General features: G+C 42.6%; 1 protein-coding gene across 2 annotated transcripts in view; it reads left to right on the forward strand.

Moving 5' to 3' along the window:
- Nucleotides 1-8,772, forward strand: part of LOC124145337 (serine/threonine-protein phosphatase 6 regulatory ankyrin repeat subunit A-like) — a 40,986-nt gene extending 32,214 nt beyond the window's left edge. For both annotated transcript variants that reach the window (XM_048386855.1, XM_048386845.1), the window contains exon 28: nucleotides 320-8,772. In XM_048386855.1, the coding sequence (XP_048242812.1) occupies nucleotides 320-438 (119 nt within the window). In that variant the 3' untranslated portion in view covers nucleotides 439-8,772. The remainder of the gene's footprint in view (nucleotides 1-319) is intronic.
- The last annotated feature ends 15,576 nt before the right edge of the window (nucleotides 8,773-24,348 follow it).

The raw sequence follows: 24,348 nt of genomic DNA on the forward strand, positions 1-24,348 counted from the left end.
CTACTTCATTGATTCTTTTCAAATTTAGGGAACAGTTTTCATACTTATAGAACAGGTGCAGTGCAAAGTTTGATTTTGATATGTGTATTTTTCTGAAAAAAATAAGATTTTGTTCATATTATGAACTTATAAATGTGTTGGAGTCGAAGTTGGAGGTATTTGTGAGCCCTGCTCACTTTTTGTCTTGTTTGTATGTTACTTGATACCAGTTCATATGGATCAGTTTTCCAATTCCCCCAAAATAAGATAAGTGGACAAATCATCTGTGCCATTTAGTTGCGGCTAAAGAAAGACATATTTGATGTTGTTGCTGCTTCAGGGCTGCCGAGGACCCTGGACACCGCGGACCAGGTGAGCGGGGGCAGCCCGGCAGGAAGTGTGCAGGACGGGAAGGACTACTCAGGTTCATATCAGAGCTCCGACTCCGAGTTCTACTAACAAGTGCAGCAGATCCAGTCGGCAGCACTCTTGTGTCACTCAAACTTCAGCAGGGAGGTCATCATCATGTACCAGTGATCATCTTGTGATCTCATGAACACAATAATGTTCCCTTCAAACTGTCAACACGCAGGCAGTCATAGAGCAGTTACTTAACTCTTGTAATAATCAGGAAAGTTCTAACTCAAGGGTACAGACATTCTGGTCATACTCTAACTTGGATATATGCTTAAGTAAGTTGGCCCATGGCCTTCTTATAAGGGCTTAAAGCATCAAGTCTGCCCTGGCAGTCTACGTGTCTTTTCTCCCTGTTCTGAATGAGCTCAGTGTGCAGTCCTCACTGATTATGACGGGTTCACTTCTTCAAGTAGGCCTTACAGGCTGTTGGTTGATCTGGCTTGAAATGACTATGACCTCCATATCAAAGTCTTGACTCTGTGTGAACTTAGTGAACTGGTGTGCATCACTGAACCTTGGTAAAAGAGTTGTGTGAACTTGCGTGCATCACCGAGTCTTAGCTCAAGAGTTGTGTGTGAACTTGTGTGCATCACCGAGTCTTAGCTCAAGAGTTGTGTGTGAACTTGTGTGCATCACCGAGTCTTAGCTTAAGAGTTGTGTGTGAACTTGTGTGCATCACCGAGTCTTAGCTCAAGAGTTGTGTGTGAACTTGTGTGTATCTCAGCACCTTGGCTCAAGAGTTGTGTGTGAACTTGTGTGCATCTCAGCGCCTTGGCTCAAGTGCTTGTGTGAATTTGAGTGAAGTTGTGTGCATCACCGAGCCTTGGCTCAAGAGCTTGTGTGAACTTGAGGAACATGTGTGCATCTCCGAGTCTTGGTTCAAGAGCTTGTGTGAACTTCTGTGCATGAGGGTCTTGGCACAAGTGTTCATATCAGAGTTTGTTCTCAAATAAACTAGCAGGGCTGCTTATCACAGCACAGACTATCGGAGTCATTTTGCTGTACTGAAGCCAATGCTGACAGTCAGGTACCTCAGGGCTGTGTTGTATTTCTGTTATTGGGTCACAGCCCATAAGAAAAGCTCCATTTGCTAGGAGTTGCATGACAACACAGCGAAAAACTGGTATTTGTAAAATGAATAAAGGATAAAATGTCAATGTTTTGACCAATGTAACAATTAGGCAAAGATTTACCTTTGTTAGGAGAAAGTCATTGTCATTACTTTCTAATTGCTGGTTTCAAACTGTAGATCTGGACCCCTTCTGAGAGAGTGTTCACTTTGGCTGTCACTGATATGATCTTTTCCTCTGTAGAGTCTGGAATATACAAACAGCTTTAGCACTGCCCACTTGCAGCCAATCAAATCCCTTTTTTATAACTAGCCAATGAGATTCATTTTCTGTATTGATTATATGTCATTGCATCATTTTGAGTAAGTTTCACTTCAGTTTGTTGAAGGGTTTGTGATTTCCTGGAAATTTGTCTTAGGGAACATAGCTAAGTTAATTCTTACATTTGGTCACAATCGTCTGTGTCATCATGTTTGTTTGTTTTACATGTCATGTCACACTGTATTCAGAGTACACAAGATCAGTGTCTTCATGGAAACCTTCCTGCACACCCAACAAGTCCAGTGAGTTAACCATGTGTAACACTGTTTCCCTGTTTATTAAGTCAGTGTAGTGGGGTCTTTAAAAGTGCAAGACATTCATATTTTAACTGAACAAAACCAGGGCCCTATCCCAAAAATCATTTTTGCATTCTTGCTGTCATAAGTTGGGGCTCAAGTAGTGGAGTTGGATCATCTGTGTGCCAAGGTCAATTTGTGAACAGTGGCCCAGTTGCGATCATCAACTGACTTCAGGTTAGGATACTGTCTGCAGATGTCTAATGTCACACTGTTGGTCACTGTCCACACTTGTGATCATAGATGTGTTTGTGTGAGCAAAAGATCTCTCATAGATATTCCAGATTTTACAGTGGGGTTTTATTGTGCCTAGGTTGGTCCCGTATAAAGGTCAAGATGTCACAGGAACACTACACTTTACGAGAGTTAACATTGTTTTTACAGTAATCTTTTAATTCCTTGGGAGGGGAGGGTGGGGGAGATATTTTGAGGAACTATTACACAAGGGTGGGTAACTTGTGCTGTAGAGTGTAGAGCAATCCCCCAGATACCAATGAAGTCTGAATCTTGTCAAAAGTTCGCTGAAGTTGAAATATTATTTTGGAGGCTTCAATTACATTTTGACTCCTTGCCATACCCCTTGAAAGAAAATTTAAGTATTAAAAAATTGTATAACATATTATATGTGGACTGTCAACTTACGGGGATAGAATGGATCTTATACTATTGGCAGTGGCTCTTGACCAATGTGAGGACTTGACCTAGGCACAACACTGTTATTGTTACTGTTATGATTTTATGTGACTGTTATGTCTTTCACTGTGTTGTTTCTCAAAGCTCAACTTGTTGCAGATACATAGTTCATAATAATGACACAATCTAGCATTTTGTCATCAACAGCTTCAACAATCAGTGTCTCCCATGATGTCTGATACAGATACACGTTAGGATGTTGTTTCCTAAATACCATTGTCCATTGTCCACTCTGTGATTGCCCTAAACAGCCCTGTTCCCGTCCGGACTCCTCCCGCCTTGTTTCATGGTCAAGTGCCTGCATCATTCCACATGTTGAACATACCAGTGATGAAATACTTCCATGTACCTATACTTTGTTATCTGCAATGTGGTTGGAGATTAATTGCTAATAGGTTATATGAGATTGATTGGGGGACATAAAACCTAAGCTGGTTGATTGTTTTATGGGTAGCCTTGTGAACTTGAACTCTTGTTTGTGTTAGACTTGGGTTGCCTTTTAGTGTCAACAATGAACTCACTCTCAGATTTGCCTCAGCTGTGAATAATTTGTTATATCTGTCCCTGAAGTATTCTGTGGAAATATTCTTCCTTTTTAAGCCAGGAGTTTGTCTCCTGTTCAGAGTTAAACAATCAACCTTTTCATCGGCCCACCCTAGATTTGAAGATCGTCTATAAATTCAATAACCCGGTAATATCAGTAGATAAGAGACTCAAACTGCTGAGTTCATATAGCTTGAACAGCTGTTAGACAGATTATTTATAAGTTGGTAAGTTGTAGTGTGTGTAATATATTCAGTAAAAAAATGTCTGATTTACTCAAGATGCCAGATAACAAGCCATTATGATTGTTTTGTACTGTTGGCCCACTCTCGTGTCCTGGATAATCTGTGTCGCATAGAGTGACTGGCGCGGGACGCATGTTGAATATCACTTCATGGTTTGGGTTACTGTCCATTGTTGATATTATGTTTATTGTTGTAAGTGAAAGGATGGTTTAGTTCTATTTATTTATGTCATCAAATAAAACCCACCAAGTATCTCAGAAGAAGTTCTGAGAAGCCATGAAAGACCCCAGTTGATTTGGTTGGATGTAATGAACTGTTGGGTTAGCATGGGACAGCCTACACACTGGATGCTTGTCGCCGTGAGATGGAATGGGACCATATCTTTCATAGCTGAATATCACAGTAAATAGTAATTTGTCTCCTGATTTGACCTACTTATTGAAACAGTTTTTATCTCTGGTTGCCGTGAGTGGTGGATGTGGTGTTCAGCAGTAGTTGTTCCTCTGTCACCACCAATAGGCTTTGGTCCCTCGACACCTCAGTATCTCTCCTGCATGGATTCCAGGCTTGCATAGGTCCATAGCCGGTTCATAGCCATAGTCCTGTGCCGGTTGTAAGAGGCAACCAAATGGATCTGGTGGTCAGCTTCTGTGACTTGGTTGATGGCGTGTCATAAAACTCGAATATTGCTGAGTGTGGTGTTAATCAACAAACAAACAAACCTCATGATCTTCTGATGGGTTTAATAAAATCCCAGTGACCATACTGTAGTCACATCTGTAGAAACCTTCATTGAAAGTCTCTTTTTATTAAGCAAAGGTGGTTACTCTTATTGCCTAAACATTTTGGCAATTCTGAAACTTCACAATTGTTTTTTGTTTAGAATGTCTACTGTTGTTCCTTTCCCCAACAAACATTGTGTCTGTCATGACTGACACGGTGACAGTCAGATTTACCACAGTCCACATGTGGACTCCTAATACCTATTGCATATAGTCACCCTATTATCTGAAGTATTATGTGTTTAACACAGAGAGATAGATACATATATAGATGTGTGGTGGGTTTTGTATGGTATCTGGGAGTGAGATGATGAAATGTGTGGATAGCGGTGTGTACTAACACCTTTAGATGAGACAAACAACTGCACATAACAGACGTATGTTCCAACATGCACACTGCTGCACCACTCTCATCAAGATCAAATCTTTGTTCCTTGCCGTGAAACAATCATCTGAAGACGTTCCATTACGGGATCTTTTATGAACTTTCACCAACCAATAAAATGACCGATATAAATCAGGAAGTCAACATTTGCCAATCAGAAGGCTGCTTTCTCTGGCTTTACGGCACTAGTTGCGAAGTGTCTACTGCCATTCCAGACTGTGCTTTGAAAACTAATTTGACCAATTCTAAATTCAGAATTTGATAACCAAAGAAAAGAATATTCTGGAATGTCTAATAGATTGCCAAGATTGAATGGCAGTACTCCCCTCAGACTATGGAAAGCCTTTTTGTTTCTAATGTTAATCCCATTGAAGCGAGAGATAGATGATGATTTTGATGGAATCTGTCGTACAGCCCTGAACTGTCTTTCAGAAGACCCTGTGTTGAGTTTTTTGAGGTTGCATGATTAGAAAACACACTCTTTCATGATCTGGTAAAGTAACCTCTGGTCAGATGAAAGGCTGTTTCTGTGTGACCTGGAATGGAATGTCCTCAGATCTTCATTTAGTGGTAGCGAGAACTAAGGTCTGATTTTAATAAGATTGACTGCTGCAGTGACTTATGCGTATACCTGCAAATGTATTAAACATACAAGGATGTTCATTTCTTATAGGACACAGGGTTTCTACAATTTTTTTGTGCACTATGAGTTTGTAAGGTTTTGAGAGATGACGAAATGGTTTATTCACATGTCACAAATTTCTGCTTAGTAAAGTTAAGTGAAATATTTCATGATCAACAAATCATTTTACCTGCTCTGGTACGACTCGATATTATCGTGGTATCTGTAAATATCGTAATCCACACCCCGTCGACTGTTGACTTATGCAAATCTAAGCACGATATTTCATCGCTTGATCGAATACAGGACTCGTTGCAGTATGACATAGCTACTCGTAAGTATACACGTTTTTTTATGATAGTTTCTGGAATGTTGTTTTAGTGGAATTACCCCTACCTCCATTTGAAATTGATTACAAAAGAACCCATTTGTTTGGAAGAAGAGCCTTGACCCAACCTAGGTCGTATGCATACTAATTATGCATAATCCCAAACAGGAAGTGATGTAAAGTACATATTCCACATGTGTCATACCACAAAATAGCCATACCTCGCTAATATTGAGTTGCCCAGCTGTCAGTCACTATTGACAGGTAAATTGTTTACCGAACTAGGTAAAGAAAATCAGCATCGATCAATCCTAATTGATGTGTCATAAAAGTTGAACAAGGAAGAAGAAATATTTTGCATATGAAATATTGAATAAGTTAGTAAGTGTGCACCATTACGATCCATTATAAATTAACTGCTGTGATAATCTAGCGTACAAGGCTATATATCCATGTCAATGTCTGATAATAGATGCTAACGTACAGTAAAATTGGCATTGTCAATAATCATTTATTAGTCCTATCTTTTGTTTTAAACATGTTTTATTGACATTTGAAAGGTCAAGTGGATTAGGCAAAAGTCCTGTGTGTTCAGTGACCGCTCTATACGAGTGTTCAAACTGACAAATCATTGAACTTCTTGGAAAGTATTTGGCAAGTCTGTTTTTCCTACTTACTCCCAGTTTATACCTGAAGTTTATACTGCATGAAGTTATGTCATTCAACAAATGTTCAAATCCCAGCATGAGACTCCGGTTTTATTGCAGCTCCTAGCTGCCATTGCTCCTACACACACTATCCAACTCTCAGTATTCATCAGTACTGTCTATTACATATGGGGTTATCTAATCTAGAGCCAAGTAGGCTTCAAGTTGAACATCTGTCTCCATCACTAGAGTCTGACCAGCTATTGTGGGTCATCAATGCACTGCAGTGATGAGAGGAGTTATGGGGGTGTTTGTGGTTCAATGCTCTTTGGGTTAGGACATGTTGCTGAACCATCACTTTAGGATCCTGTCTATGAACAGCTCCAGATACAAGGCGTACACAAATTCCAAACCTACACTCAGACTACTGGGAGTTTGGGGGTTTATTTGACATGCACAAAAAGGGAGGTAATTCTTCCTCAAAAGCACATAATTCTTTACTGGCACTTTTGCCTTGAGATTTCAGGGCGGTGGGGTAGCCTAGTGGTGAAAGTGTTCACTCGTCACGCTGAAGACCCAGGTCCGATTCCCAACATGGGTACAATTTGTGAAGCCCATTTCTGGTGACATGATATTGCAGGAATATTGCTAAAAGTGGCATAATATTACATTGCTTTCGAATTACAATGTATGTTATGATCACACTCAAAACACTGTACACCTTGTAATCACAAGACAAGGGAGGTGATCCATGGTGTATTTCAAAATGGCGGCAATATTTCAAAACTTTCAGACACATTTTCTCTGTTAATTGCAATAAACTTTAAAAGTGCAATAATGGAAAGTTCTACATTCATCTCTAATGTTATTTCTAGGATTACGACTTCTCTTATTTCCAAAATCATACTCAAACTTTGAATATGGCAGCTGGTGACCTGATTCACAGCCAGGTGATGATTGGATAGGTTTATCTGGTCACCCCTGATGTCATATTGCAATTATAAACTACCTTTACTGAAAACAAAACCTTGCGTTATTTTATGGATATACAAAATGTTACATGATGACTATATTCCAAACCTATGGCAAATCATAATGAAACAAGAGTAGTGGTCGATGTGACAAACGCAGCATTAGAAATTGGCACTAGTCCTGCTTTCCTCGCCAAACTGACCAATACTTAAGGTGTCATAAGGACTAGCAGGAATTTGCCCTTTTTGAAAGGTTTTGCTATATATTATTGTAAGGACTAGTGGACTAAAACTTAGTTTTTATCGCTGCTTGAAATGCCCAGTAATTTGAGTGCGGCACTGAAATTTATGTACGTCTTGAAGTCTGGTGTTGCTTGCAGACCTGATGAAATGTTACGCTGCCCTCAAGCATGAATGTAGCACATGACATCAAGGCATCCAGGTCATGTATCCACCCCAGACTGGCCTCGTCCCTGTGAGGTGTGATCACATACAGCACTGTCATGGACTATTTTGTATAGATTTCCTCTGTTTTAAGGCTGTATATTTCTATTTTTAACTAAATTTTTATCCTTTTCTAATTTTTTTTTCATGAATTACTTGTTTTCTCTGATTTGGAAAGACTTTGGTGCCGAAACAAATACCACTGCCTATTAAACCGTCATATAGGCCACACCTATTTTGTCCATGGTTAGAAAGTGGGGAAAGATAGTTAAGTAGAAAAAATGTGGATTAGTGATAGTTTCTTTTGTTTTCTGTAGCAACATTTTTTAAATAGTATGTATTTTTTTTTTTTTGAATGATGTGAAATGACGAATCCATGGCTTGTTGAAAGAAGATTGTTCTGATTGTGAAGTAAGTGTATTAATTGGCTGAAGAGCGAAAGTGTCATTACAGTACTGGAGGAAGGACACTATCTAAACAGGAATGTGTATATGTATCAAAGAATTCTATTTACATATTAGGAAGATGTTTACTAATGCAGAAAGTATATTTCCAATATACAGTATGTAACATCACATACTGTCACAACCTTGTAACAAATACAGGCTTGGCACAGTGTTAAATCTTGGTCACTTCTTACCTTTCACTTTATCATTGACAGCATATTCCACACCAATTAGCTTTAAAAAGCTTTATGAAAGATATCAATGTTTCAGAGCCATCAATTGAAGCAATGGCTGAAATATGACAGCATGCACCTCTAACACTTTGATTTTGAATGTTTGCAGGAAAGATAATCCATGAAACTATCAATAATGTGTTTTGTTATAGCAGTTACAAGAGACTGTTGGTGTATAACACTTTTTTATCACTCCCCTAACCTGTATATGGTTTGTGTATATCAATGTAGATTGTATATCTAGTGAAAATAAGATTCATATTTTCTCATACTCATATTGTATAAACCACTTATTTGTACATTTCTGAGATGTAAAAATTAATTATTATAATAAATCTAACTTACAATGATGTTTGTTTTTGTCATTTTGTTTTTGCATTGACCACCTTTGTGTATTATTGAGTCAAACTCCCCCCGGACTGATTGTAGGGACATAGGGAACCCAGTAATCCAAGGTTCTATGTTCAGCTGTAGAGTGTTACATCCTAGCCATAATCGTTATAAAGGGGAGTCAACTTCTGGAACAGTTTCTATGTGCTTTATACATTGTTTTATCAGAGCCCTTGCCAAAAGTATTTAGATATAGCATAATATCCGATAGTGCATACACTGAAGTTGACTGAAGCTTTGTGCACAGTCAGAAAGAATTAGCAATTTGTACTTTATTATTAATGTCATTAAACAATATATCACATGACCCCAAGTCCGGGTAGTCATGTGGGTACGACCCACCCGACCCGAGTACCCGAGTTACCCATCCCAGCCATACAACAGATGCTGCTGTCTTTCCTCCATGTCCAGTGTCATTAGTTCAAAAGTTCAAGAGAACCAAGTATGTGGAAGAATGCTCATCTCTGTGACCCAGTGAGGTTCAAACCAGAAGGACATGAATGGAAGTTGGATGTTTTCCACTTGTATGTATGAAGGACCACAGATACGTTCTGTACCTTCATGTGTCACAAGACATGAGCAGCACATGTCCACACCCTGAACAGTCCGTTGAAGGTGAAGATGAGAGAGAGAGAGAGTGACTGAGTGACCAGTGATGAGGTTGTGCTTCGACGGAGGCAGTTGATCCTCACAAGCTCCAATGTAAGTCATCTAACACTTGCTAATTAGCCATTACAGGTGGTATAACAGAATGTCATAAAAATGGCTGACTATGATACGATATAAACCAGTTTCCGTTCAAGGAAAGTTGTAATGTGGACCGACATGACATACGCTGAATGAGTGCAGAAACTTTGTGTGTGTTTTTGCTGAGTTCGGACTTCCGTGTCAGTGAAGTACCGGCACTGTGGGAAATGCTAGAACATGCTTCATTTAAAAAGTACGAATTATAAGGCTATGAAAATAGCATGTGTCAAAATACGGTAAATCTACCTAATCTAGCCTATCATTCTTAACTGACACTTATATTAGCCTGAAAAGGTACTTTTACAGGAAAAACGATGATAACTTAACGTAAATATATTGGTGTGTTGTCATGCATGTATGAAACGACCTATCATCTGAAGACCTCACATCAGCCCGTGCATTTGCACAGACTACATTAGTATGATATTAACGGAGTCACATGCACATGTTTCTATAGTGCGGACCGCCTCCGTGGTCTTGTGGTAGAGCGTCCGCCCGGAGAGCGGAAGGTCCAGGGTTCGATCCCGGGCCGCGTCATACAAAAAGACGTTAAAAGATTGTACTTGTTGTTACCCTGTCTGGCGCTCGGCATTAGGGGCTAAAACAAGGACTGGTCGGCTCGGAGTCAGTATACTGTGTCTGAGTGGGGTATTCATGTTAAACTGCGGCATGGTATCTCAGTGAGATAGCACTATAAATCGGCATCAGTCCGGACTAGTACAAGCAGCCACACACACACATACACGTGCATGCACGTCGCTATATAAGTGCAATAATCTTGGACGCGACGTTAAACCCAATTTCACCTCACCTTCTATAGTGCGTTTCAGACCTCCCTCATTTGACTTAATAAATCTGATCTTGCTGTTTTCGTTCGAATTTTTCACCTGTACAATGCCGATAAGTCTCTTGGTGTTGGAATACTTCAAACAAGAGGCAGGTAGATCGGTAGTTACACCATATTTCAATAGCAACAGCTGATTATCAACCTAACCAAGTCATTGATTTGTAAGACTGAAAAGTTTGGATTCGTGCACCAATTTTATATCAGAATACATGTTCAAACCTTTTGGCCCCTCTTCATACAAAAATCACAACAGCGCTCTTAGACTATAGGTCCCCAGCAACCTTTGCCTGTTGCGTGGTCAGACTTGCATTGGCTATTTGGTCGATTGATACTGATTATCAGAACCGAGCAGAATTAAGATTTTTTCGGATCAAACAGTGTTCGAAATACCTGCCTGCCCGACCGTCCGAGACAGGATGATTTCAACCCGGGCTGCCAGATTTTCAAATCCCCCTGCCCGACGATCGGCTTATAATTCATATGTGAAAATATTCTAAATATTTCCCGATGATAAGCATTAATTCACATGTAAAGATGAATGATAAAATGTAACCAAAAAGAAACCCCGTTAGCTTATCCTGAGAAACATGATTATAGTGGGCAGGCAGGTTTTGGTCAGGGCTGACAAGTATTTCAGCTAGCCAGTCCTGTGGTCTGGCTGAAATTTGGGAGAGTTTCATACCCTAGATCAAAACAGCTCTTTTGCAGAATTTGGACAATTTGTTAAGAATTATATTATTAGTATGAGTCATGAAAAAAGAGAATTCTTACAAGTTTCTTTTTATTTGGGTATATATATATACTGAACCAAATTAAAAACTTCACAATCCTAAAAGTTTTAACATTTTGACCAGTTATCATTGTGGGCCCTTATTGTGTATTTAAACAGTAATGGCCACGTATTGTCACTTGTTTTCAGCCATACTTGTTAGCAGTCATTAACAAAAAAAGAAAAACACAAGAAAACAAAAGTCTTTACGGCCATTTGTCATGCCACGCCTTTCAAATGTGCAACGTGAACGTGCCATCGGCATGTTGCAGTCGGGAACGTCCGTAGCTGAAGTCGCAAGGACGATGGGTTGTAGTCGACGGACTGTTTATGATTTACAGACGCGTCTACAGCAAACGGGTACCACCACTGATCGCCCTCGGCCAGGTCGACCACGTGTGACGTCACATGCAGAGGATCGTCAGATTGTCTTACGTCACCTCCGTAACCGATAATTCTTGTGAATACCTCACCTCTATCACATCAGTGCCATAAATTCCTGTTTATGCTGAGAACCACACTATAAATTTTTATAAATTTTCAACAGACGTCCACTACACTGCCAACATATCCATAGTTGTGAGGGAAACCCTATCCCTTGCCAGAGGCGCCACTGCGCATGCGCAAGGCGGGAATCTAGTCACTTCTTTCCACTCTCCTACCCAGAGTTCCATGCGGCCGGCAGCCAGCTAGCATAGTACCTCTGCCACAGGCCAGCGCCATGTGACGATTCGTCACATCTTTCACAGTCCATTCAAGATATTGTATATGCTTTTCATCCGTTTCGTGTTTGACTAGTCTACACATTTTCATAAACAAATGTCAAAGAATGGTTAACTTTCATTTAGAAAGTATGCAAATACGTAAAAATCTACTTGTTTTTGCGTAGTTATCCTATGTTTACATTGGTTGTACGGCTCCACGTGCTGTCATCGAAGCCCAACGGAGGGCTAGCGACACTGTCACTTTGATGCATAAATATATATTGTCATGCAACTCACTGTCGCAGTTGTAGTAGCATATCTATATAGTTATGCAAAACAATATGTAAAGCGCCCCCAAATACTTGCATTAGTCCGTTCTATACTGATTTCTGAAAAAGCGCGTTTGTTTACAAACAAGAGAAAAGTCTGGTCACATGATATGCAAATTAGCCTGTGGCAGTGGTGTTATGCTGAGTCACCACTGCGACGGAGTGTGACTTCTTTCCTGTGTGTCCAGATGACAACAAGGAAAATATTTTGTTGCACATCCGTACACGTGATTGAGTTCCACACTTACAAAGCACATTAGATCTTCTCAAGCTTCATAGGCTACAAGCAGTGAGCAGTCTACAAGCAGAGAACGGGGGTATAAGAAGATCGGAAGTTCTAGTAAGTAATTAGTTAGAAACGTTTTGTGGGATGAGATCTTCATCTCAAGGACAGACACTCGTCTGTTCAGGCTGTGGGCAACACCAGATACCTGGTGACCCTCACCCTAGATGTCTATCATGCAAGCAACTGCACACAAAAGTCAAGGTGCAGCTATTGCGAGCCTCTGTCAAAGGAGAAAATTGACAAGCTCTACAAGGCATGTATCAACAATCCTGATTACAAAGATTACTAGCGCATCAAGTGAAAACAAGTGATTAAGCTCTTGGTGGCCATATTAATCACGTGGGTTACAAGCGAGTGTCGCGCGAGGGCGCCGTCTCACCTTATGAGGAGAAGAGAACGCGTCGCTCATCCCACTCTCCCAAAAGTTGAGGAGCAGATGCATTTTACCGGTCAAAAAGAAAGTGCCTCTAACTTGCATCCGGCAACGTATGGTACGGTCGATCATCGAGTTTGGACAGAAACTAACGATCTTCACCCTCTGCCGCGTTCCCCCTTTTAACTTAATTGAGTTCGGAATTCAATGTCTGTAATGATGTATAAAGCGTAAAAGCGCGAGTGTCGCGCGAGAGCGCCGTCTCACCTTATGAGGAGAAGAGACCCCGTCGCTCATCCCACTCTCCCAATAATGTTGAGGAGAAGATGCATTTTACCGGTCAAACAGAAAGTGCCTCTAACTTGCATCCGGCAACGTCTGGTACGGTCGATCATCGAGTTTGGACAGAAACTAACGATTTTCACCCTCTGCCGCGTTCCCCATTTAACTTAAATGAGTTCACGGAAAGAATAACAAAATTCAATGTCTGTTATGATTGACGCACGCATGCAATCTATGACCCGGCTTGGCCATACAGGGGTCGATCAGATTGATAAAAGCGCATGCAATCAATGTCTCAGAAAATCTCATATCCAAAAGAATCTGTCGCACAACCCCGGCTTGGCCATACAGGGGTCGATCAGATTGATAAAAGCGCATGCAATCAATGTCTCCGGAAATCTCATATCCAAAAGAATCTGTCGCACAACCCGGGCTTGGCCAACAGGGGTCGATCACAAGATTCAAGAGACCTAAGGATCTCCCAATAAAGTTGAGGAGCAGATGTACCTCACAGGTTTTTAACTAAAGGGATTCGGAGAAATTAACCAACTCAATGTTGTAATAATTGATAAAAGCGCACGCAATCAAGGGCTCAGGAATAAACTCTAAAAAAATTGATTGCACAAACCCGGCATGACCAAACGGGGATTGATAAGCACGAGATTAAGTGAGATATAAGGCTGAATATGGCAGTACTTCCTCATACAGCAGACAAGCAAGCCTACGCTGTATCTGATTATTATGAGGACACAGGAGAACAAAAAAGAGATAGATTACCTCCCTACCACGTACACCATAGGGCAGATCGTGAATCACGGACATTGCATCGCAGTATGCTCAGAAATACACACCATTCACCCTCTAGCCATAAGATAGACGAACTGACAAAGCTCGTGCTAATCAGGATAGAATTCCTAAGCATGCGCCATCTCATACTGCCACACAGTCCAGTTACACGGGCGGAGAAGCGAGGGAGATGTTACGTCACTATCACACAGTTATAGAACACGTGATTCCCGCACGGCCAGTCGTAGATCAGACGACCGGGATTACGCTACCCTCAGCCATATGACCCAGTCTCAGCACAGCCCGAGTAGGGGGTGCGGATCTATTGCTAATACTGTTTTTTATACAGTGGGGATTCTACTACGGAGGTTAATTATAGACCAAATAATTATACCATTAACATATCATTGCAGAACTCTATAAATCTAATGCCCGCCCTTTAAAACAGATACAAGGACAAAATACCAAGATGACCTTGTTAGAACGTGACGGGTAGGAGGTACCGGTCAGTTGATTCTAGAATTCCTTACCCTTCCCTGTTCGTCATATATTGATGACGTCATCAAGAATCGAATATTCATTAAATGCTACTTTCGGCACTTAATGTTAGACTGGGTATGCCTGCCATTAATAAGAGTGATTACACAAGTTGCCCCTGCGCACAGCAGCCGAGCATCGTTGAACTTTTCTACTAACGTCATACCCCGAACAATCAGAACGTAGGCCTACACTTAGACACCCCACGGAGATGACACTACAGCAGACCGGATTCATCAACAGCTCACTGGAACACATTCTGAAGATGCAGGAAGATCTTCAATCAGCAACCGGACTAACGTCAAGAAGCACAGTTCCTGCTAAAGATGATCATCCCACTTCGCAGAGGAGGAAGCAGAAGCAGTCCCCGAAGGGGATACCACCGGAAATGCCTTCAGACCCTACCGACATCGCTTGCCCAATGGACAACGATTTAGAACTACAGAAGATCAAAGATACGACACATCGAATCCAGTCGAACTAGCCGGTCTCACAGACATCGACCCAAGATTACACAAGTTCAGCAAGGGGCTATCAGCACCTTAAAAGAGTCAAGAGACCACTCACGGGTTCTACTCCCCAGTACTCCAGGTACCTACACTTTGCAGTCAACGGTCAGAGATACCAGTTCAGGGTACTACCATTCGGCATATCCTTAGCCCCATGGTTATTCACCAGGATCACCAATCCCATCATCGGTTTGCGCCCATATAAGCTCATAAGGCTTCTCGTATATAGACGATTTCCTATTGGCCGATCAGGACAAGCGCAATTAGTTTAAACACAGTGTGCCTCACTACTAACAATCTTAGGTTTCCTGGTTCACCCTCTAAAACAGAGCTAGTACCCACACAGGCATCACCTACATAGGCGCAAGATTCTACTCAACAAGGGGCATAGCAGCACCCACAGAGGACAGATATGCAAGAGTAGAGCACATGATAACAAGCCCACTCGATCAGGCCGTCAAGTCGAGACGCTGGTGGATGTCTCGCCTATGCCCGCTCACATCTATCCAAGATTTAACCTACAGAGGCACAAGGTCTCAGCCTTTACTGAAGGAGGTTACATGTTTATATGCCTTGGTGGACTCAGTGAGTTGCAAGATCGAAGTAAGACACATTCCGGGGAAGCTAAATATACTAGCAGATACCTATCCCGGAAAAACAAGATAGTACCCACAGAATGGTCACTACATCCCGAGGTGTTCAAGTGGATAACCCAGGTATGGGACAGTCCAAACATAGATCTATTCGCCACATGTCTCAACAACAAACTACCAGTCTATGTCAGCCCGGTACCAGACCCACTAGCACTCCAAGTCGATGCGCTCTCCATGGAATGGAAGGGAATGTTTGCTTACGCATTTCCCCCATGGGCTCTCCTAGACAGAGTACTGAGGAAAATAGAGGAAACGGACTGTGTCATAATCCTCATAGCCCCGGCCTGGCCAAAAAGGGCTTGGTTTCCGAGACTCCTACAACTGCTGCTAGAAGTACCTCTGAAACTCCCAGTACGTCCCGACCTATTGAGACAACCAAAGACGGACATATTTTACGGCCGCCTCGACAACCTCCATCTTCACGCTTGGAAGTTATCTCGCATAAGATGCAAGCAGCCGGTTACTCTGAATCAGCTGCACGAAGAGTGGCTAGCTCATGGAGACCAACCTCATCTGCGATATACAATAACAGATGGGACAAGTTCGTCGAATGGAGAAGAGGAAAACAGTTACATGGAGATATAACGATACCTATAGTAGCCGATTTCTTGCTCCATCTCAGAAATGACAAGAATTTACGACACGGCACTATCGAAGGATATAGATCAGCCCTGTCATCAGTATTACAACACGATGACCTATCTATAGGTACCCATCCAGTACTAAATCGACTTATGAAGTCTTTTGCCCTGGAAGATATAAAAGTACCACGTACTTTTCCTAAATGGGATCTATCTATAGTATTGTCGGCATTGATGAAAGCACCGTATGAACCCATGAGTAGTGCGACATTACTATCAGTCTCCAAGAAAACTGCTTTTCTCTTAGCCATGGCTACGGCGGCTCGCGTGTCAGAACAACACGCTATTGAAGATTTCAGAAGTACCTCAGGAACTCAGGGTAAGTTGTACTTTGTTACTGGACTGCGCTATTGAGTTAGTAAAACAGGGCAAATGTCAACACTGAAATCAGAGATCGAAGGATTAAGTGATATACGGTAATCTACATGATAGGAAGGTTAATGTATTACCACCGGAAGTGACGTCATAGGAGTCATCACACCGGAGAAACGTTAAGATACGTTAAATATCACTATCCAAAAGGGCATAACGGTAAACCACGTCATAAGTGATACGGGAGAATAGTGACACCGGAAGTGACGTCACAGATGACGTCATCACCGGAAGTGACGTCACAGATGACGTCATCACAGGAAACGACGTCACTAAAAAGTCTAAGTATCACAAGGGAATATACATATACCCTTCACATGACGCCTTGAAAATTCTATACGTCTAAGTCTTGTAAGTAGACTATTAGACACATCCGTTTAAGACCCCTTTTGGCATATAATCCTTGGTTTTACCACTTCACTAGCCAAATATCTATGGGATGCTAGATACCAGAACCCGCCGGTCCCTCTGGTGTATACTGGCACTGATGTGATAGAGGTGAGGTATTCACAAGAATTATCAAACAATAGTTATCATTGTGAATAATTCTAAGAATACCACCTCTATCACATCAGGAATTAATCCCTCCCACCTCCCCAAATATCTGCATCTAGTTGATGAGAGTATGGGTTGAAAGAAGTGACTAGATTCCCGCCTTGCGCATGCGCAGTGGCGCCTCTGGCAAGGGATAGGGTTTCCCTCACAACTATGGATATGTTGGCAGTGTAGTGGACGTCTGTTGAAAATTTATAAAAATTTATAGTGTGGTTCTCAGCATAAACAGGAATTTATGGCACTGATGTGATAGAGGTGGTATTCTTAGAATTATTCACAATGATAACTATTGTTTGATTTTTGACGGCTACTTCAACCAGAAATGAACTGTTTAGGGATAGACTGAGTGCGCAAACTGTTCGAAACCGTCTGAGAACTGCTCACCTTCAAGCACTGCGGGCCGATTCTGACTCAATTACACAGACGTCAACGTCAATTGTGGGCACAGCGACACTTACGATGGACTCAGGGGAATTGGAATCAAGTCGTCTTCAGTGATGAATCCCGATTTAATCTTCGATTTGCTGATGGTAGGGCGAGGGTGTGGAGGCGCCGTCATGAACGTTACGCCCAGTGTTGTGTACAGGAAGTTGACAGATTTCGAGGCGGAAGTGTCATGGTGTGGGGTGCTTTCTGTGGCAATGCACGTTCAGGCTTCTTGTCATCCGTAGCAACCTCAACGCTGCTGCTTACCGCGACCAGGTACTGGCACCAGAACTTCTGCTTTTCTGGCAGGACATGGACCCGGTTTGATCTTCCAACACGACAATGCCAGAACCCACACAGCAATTTTGACAAGGAATTTCCTTCAGAATGCGGGAGTCAACGTCATGGACTGGCCGTCAAGGTCTCCCGACCTCATTCCCATCGAACACGTCTGGGATGCTCTTGGCAGAAGTCTGCGCACTCTCCAGAACCAACCACAGAATTTGCAAGATCTTGGCACCATTTTGCAGCAACAATGGCGTCGTCTTCCCAATCATGTGTTCACAAGCATCACAAGGTCCATGCGGAGGCGTTGTGTGGCAGTTGTCAACGCACATGGTGGCCATACACGCTACTGAACTTGTGTGCCATCAGATTCTCGTGCGTGGGACTTATGATTTAAACTGTTGATGTTATTACCAAATACCGTAGGTGCTTGGAACAAATTATGGTTACCACCGTTAATTAAAATCCTTCTTTGGACTTTAATGATTAAAAATTACCTTTTCTGATACATTTGTCCGTTGTATATCATATTTGGGATTACTTTTAAAAATGTGAAGTTTTGAATTTGACTCAGTATATATATATATACCCAAATACAAAGAAAATTGTATATATATATATATATATATATATATATTATATATTACTCTTCAAAAAAAGAAACTTGACACTGACTTTTAAAATGTAATATAATGCGATTGTTTCAAAATAGGACACAGAAACCATAATTGAAACACTGTTTGAAGATCAATGTACACAATGTTCAAAAAATTATTCGTGTCACCTAGACAGACACACGTACACGATACAGTTAATGTCACAGGGGTACAGAAAATGTCAGTATCGGTTGTGCCCACCACGTGCATCAATCACCGCTTGACACCGACGACCCATAGATGCAATCAAGTTGTCAATAACACGCTGTTGGATGTGCTGCCATTGATGCTGAAGTGCATCAAGAAGCGCCGGAAGTGTTGGGGCGATGGATTCCTTCTGCGAACGCGTCGATTCAACTCGTCCCACAGATGCTCAATCGGGGACAAATCTGGTGACGGGGCTGGCCAAGGTTATGTCTGGATGTTGTTGTGCTGTAAGAAGTCCTGACAAACACGTGAGGAAGAACGTAAGGCTGTAGGATCAAGTCTCTGTAACGCACACCTGTCAATGCACCTGCCACATGCACGAGAGGCGTCCTACCACCGTGATGAATTCCGGCCCATACCATGACACTCCCGCCGCCAAATGGGACAACCTGCTGCACACAGTTGGGGGCGTAACGTTCACCCCGACGTCTGTAGACACGTGCGCGCCCATCAGCACGTGTAAGTAGGACACGAGACTCGTCAGTAAACAGTACATTTCTCCACCTTGCACGAGCCCATCTAACCCTCTGTTGGCACCAAAGCAGACGGTCCGCCAGATGACGTGGGGTCAATACATGACGTCGAACAGGTCTTCGTGCAAAAAAGTCCAGCCTCCCTCAGTCTGTTGCGTACCGTTTGATATGATATTCTGCGTACCCCAGGGATCTGTGTGGTTGTAGACGTGGCTGTGGTAGTGCGGTCTCGGAGGTGTCGCAGCCGCATGTATCGATCTTGTGCTTGGTTTGTCACCTTGGTCTGTCGTCAACTCTGTTGGAGTTGTTGTATGGGGTCCACAGTGTGGAGATTGTCTGTCTGGATACGCCAAAGTGCCTGGCCACTTCTTGCGGAGTTGCTCCAGCTTGTAATCTCCCAATGGCGTTGTTCCGTTGAGTTGCATTCAGTCTTGGCATTCTGTCACCGCCTCCACTGCCGTTATAAGGACTGTATTAACAGCCGTTGATGTGGATTTTTATACCCATTCAGCAGGGGTGCCTGCATGCCTAAATGCAGGATTCTGTGCTGCACGTTTTTTACAGGCGGTTGCGTTTGGATGAAGCTGTAAAATTGATCCCCAAACGCTACGTTTATGTTCTTTGCATGTGTTTACGCGAATTATAGACACATCATCTTTCTGTTTGACTTATTTGTTTCTCATTTAATGTAATTATTTTAGATATTTGGCAAAAAGTGGTTTTACATCTATGTCAAGTTTCTTTTTTTGAAGAGTATATATATATATATAGCTTTCTTATCTTATCATACAAGGGACTTTTTAACATAACGTGAAACTCCTCTTCAACCATAATCAAATTACAAAACTGACAGATTCGGCTTTCTTTTAGGATATTTTATCTACGTCCAATATCCGTCTGATCAGAATGCATGTCCACACCTTTTGGCCTCTCTTGGTACAGGCGCTCTCTCAGTGCAGGTCCCCAGCAACCTATGTTTGTCGCGTGGTCAGACGTATTTGGTTGATTGAACGTTAACTGGTCTCACTTGCGAGGGATAAGGATTCATGCTCATGTCAATCACTGGATTGTCTGGTCTGCCAGATGACTGGAATACTGCTGGGTACAGTGTTCAAGAAGACTTTGATATATCTAATGACTTTATGCATTTTCAACTTCTCTCCTGAATCGTTAGGATTCATGAAGGAGTCATTTTGTCGTTACCCATATCGATGAGAGTTGAAGCTGTACTTTAGAGGAATGAAAATAGAAAAAACCCCAATGGTCCAATACCACATGATCATGATGAAGATGACGATGATGATGAAGAAGATGGCTGTTTATATAATGGTAATAATTTGCTGCAAGACATACATGATCTGGTAAACAAGGCACTGATAGAACTTGTCACACATTTAAGATGTGTGTTCAGTGATCACAAAAATGTAGGGGGCACAGTGGGCAAAATCGTCTAAGGCCAACCAATCGCCGTGCAGAGTTGCGCCCCTTGGGTACGCCTATGACTTTGGGTTCGAATCCCGGTTTGCATTGATTGTCTTTCTAGGTACGCACCAAACCCACTCACTCACTCACATGTAACGCGAACACATGCAACCAATAGACTGAAATCAGTGAAACCTGACAGTATATGGTGTGTCTAAAATACCTTCAAAACCAAGGCACGAGTAGCCAGAAAACACTTGTTCAGTGAGTCAACATATACTCTTCAAAAAAAGAAACTTGACATAGAAGTAAAAGCACTTTTTGCCAAATATGTAAAAAAATACATTAAATGAGAACCAAATAAGTCAAACAGAAAGATGATGTGTCTATAATTCGCGAAAACACATGCAAAGCACATAAACGTAGCGTTTGGGGATCAATTTTACAGCTTCATCCAAACGCAACCGCCTGTAAAAAAGGTACAGCACAGAATCCTGCATTTAGGCATGCAGGCCCCCCTGCTGAATGGGTATAAAAATCCACATCAACGGCTGGTCATACAGTCCTTATAACGGCAGTAGAGGCGGTGACAGAATGCCAAGACTGAATGCAGCTCAACGGAACAACGCCATCGGGAGATTACAAGCTGGAGCAACTGCAGAAAAATGTTAATCGTCTGTTACATGTTTGCGAGATAACACGCGAAAAAGTGAAAAACACGTGCACCACGGACAACTGCAAATGCACGTGCGGATAAGGGTATAAAACGATTGCAACTGCAAGTCAGACATCCACAGTGATAAAAAAACACAAAAGAAATGCCACGACTCACAGTCGAACAACGTGAACGAGCCTTGGGTATGGTACAGATGGGAGCCACCCACGCCCATATTGCACGAACCTTCGGTTGCTCCCGTGTTGCCGTTACCAACTTGATGCAACGTTACAGACAGAGAGGGCGGACCGCTGACAGGCCAAGAACATGCAGACCAAGGGTGACCACGCCCCATGATGACCGGTACTTGCGTACCTTGCACTCCGAAATCGCTTCCTGACAGTGACGTCATCGGCGACAAATGCCTTAGGTCACAGGGTTAGTCGACAGACAGTGGTCAGGAGACTCAGGGTTCATGGAATCAGGGCTTTTAGACCATACAGAGGACAGCTATTGACAGCGCAACATCGTCGTCTGCGATTGAGATGGGCCCGGACTGTACGACGTTGGCAACGACGTGACTGGCAGTGGGTTGTCTTCACTGACGAAAGTCGATTCTGTATGTTTAGGGCTGATGGAAGACAACGTGTTTACCGCCGAAGGGGTGAACGAACGGCGGCGTGTTGCGTGCAGGAGGTCGTACCATATGGTGGAGGGAGTGTCATGTTGTGGGGAGGGATCTGTGGGCAGGAGAGGACACAGCTGGTCATCGTTGACGGAAACTTGACAGCTCAGCGTTACATGGATATCATTCCTCGTCCAGTTGTCCTACAGCAGCCTTGTGGTGTCATTTATGAGCATGACAACGCTAGAGCCCATACAGCCAGAATTGTCACTAACTTCCTCGCAGCCAACAACGTCAACGTCCCGCCGTGGCCTGCACGCTCACCCGACATGTCCCCCATAGAACACCTCTGGAACTTGATGGATCGTCGTGTTCGACAACGACCACAGCCAACCGGCAAGAACTGATCTTGGCCCCCCCAAGAAGAATGGCGTCAAATCCCACGTGACCTCATCAGACGACTGACTTTTCTGTGCGTCGAAGAGTTTTTGCGTGTATTGAGGCATTTGGTGGTCACACACGCTACTAATGACTTGTTATTGAACGTGAGCGATTGTTTATGTACTCTGCCTATTGTCTATGATTCTGAAAGCCCGAGTTTTGTACCACACCCAACTTTGGGGGGCTCTGACGTCAATTTCGGTCGCGGTATGATTGTCATTTTCAGTGTTGATTATGTTGATATATTGATCTTCTCAATACACTTTAATTCATGGATGTATATTTTGTTGTATTTGAGCAAGAGTGACATCAAACTCTGGTAAAGTTTCTTTTGGACGTCAGTTTATACAACCAGGAACAACTCTAAGATAGCTTTGACTTCTCAACCTAAACGGAAACGTGTCCCGGGTGATCCAGAGCCAGTGTGCATAATACATGTATGGGCTTGAAGTATGACCCACTACAACTTCTGAGCAAAGCCAAAGATCCTGATGAGAAGATGCAAAAGCTGAAGGAGATCAAGCGTAGAAGGATGGCAGAACCTTAGGAATCGCAGAATCGAGTGGAAGTGTCATGTGCAAACGAAGAAACACATGGATATGTGGTTAATATCAGAACATGCCGGCTAAGGTAAAACGTTAGTGTTCGGATAGTTCAGAAAGTTACGAGTGAGCCTTGCTGTGTGAGGTGTCCCATTATCTTGCTGGAAGGCAATGCCACGTGGCTGTTGCTGAATGAATGTCTGTACAACGGGCTTCAAAACTTCATCCCAATATCTCTGGGCATTCAAGTTTGCCTGAGTAATAACGAGCCTGCTTTTGACATCACTGACTCCTTCCAAGACCATGACGCTACCGCCTCCAAATGGTTGAACTTGTTGAACACAAATTGGCTATTAACGATCACCAACTCGTCCATATACTCGCTGCAGACCATCATTTAAATACAAGCAACACCTTCTCTCATCTTGCCAACGTCGAACACACCTGGCCCATGTCAGCCTGTTACGTCGTTGTTGACGTGTTAACATCATGCAGTGGTAAGGTCGACATGCTCTGATACCACGTTCTCTTGATCTCCTATACACTGTCCATTGACTGACCCTGTGTCCCAGCCTCGTCACTGCCGCTGCCACCGCTGTAAAAAAGCAGTTTCAGAAATGAATGGTCCGGATGTGGCAGTCTTCATGATCAATCGTATTTAACATATTTAAGTATTCTTAATAGTAGAAAAATAATTTAGTTTTTGACATTAGTTTATATACATGGAATTAATATTTTCTGTGCAAAAATAACCATCATATCTTGGGAGTGTTTAGTGTTCATGTGTCCACAATGCTTTGATGGACGCCACCTACGACTGTGCAGGCTGCTCCTTTGACTATGTAGCGCCTGCACCGACGACGTCTTCTATGGCGGATTGTACCGCCACTCCCAGGCCCTCTACACGTTTTCTCTCTGAGGAGGACTCTGATGCAGAGAGTAAGGAGGTAGAACGTCATCTAATCTGGGTGGCGGACGTGCTCCGTTTGGAACCACCCAACCTCAAGAAACCTGAAACCAGATTGCCGAGAGACTAGGAAGCATCATTGGGTAAACTAGGTTTGGTACGTCGAAGTTTAAGCTGCATGGCTTACCCTTCCGCGTTGTGTCGCCTTCTGTGGATAAAGAAATGCAGAAGTTTAAGAGGTGGACGCGTTATATAGGAAGATAAGGCACTTGTGGCAATTGACTGACAGTGACTTATGCCTCGCGCTGATGCCACTGTCACTAGCAGTGTCCTTTTTTAGAGGCCATGATTAAAACGATCCAGTAGAATCTGTATAATACTTGGGCTACTCCTTGCTACCAGCGACTTTTCAGGTCGTCCCTCATGTAGACAGCATGGCGAACATTTTGTTACATGCGTTTGAATCGATGACTATTTCAACGGCAAGGTGGACAATACAGCGCAGAT

The sequence above is a fragment of the Haliotis rufescens genome, unplaced genomic scaffold (genome assembly GCF_023055435.1).
Source record: "Haliotis rufescens isolate VD_foot unplaced genomic scaffold, xgHalRufe1.0.p SCAF_10, whole genome shotgun sequence".
Classification (NCBI taxonomy): Eukaryota; Metazoa; Mollusca; class Gastropoda; order Lepetellida; family Haliotidae; genus Haliotis; species Haliotis rufescens.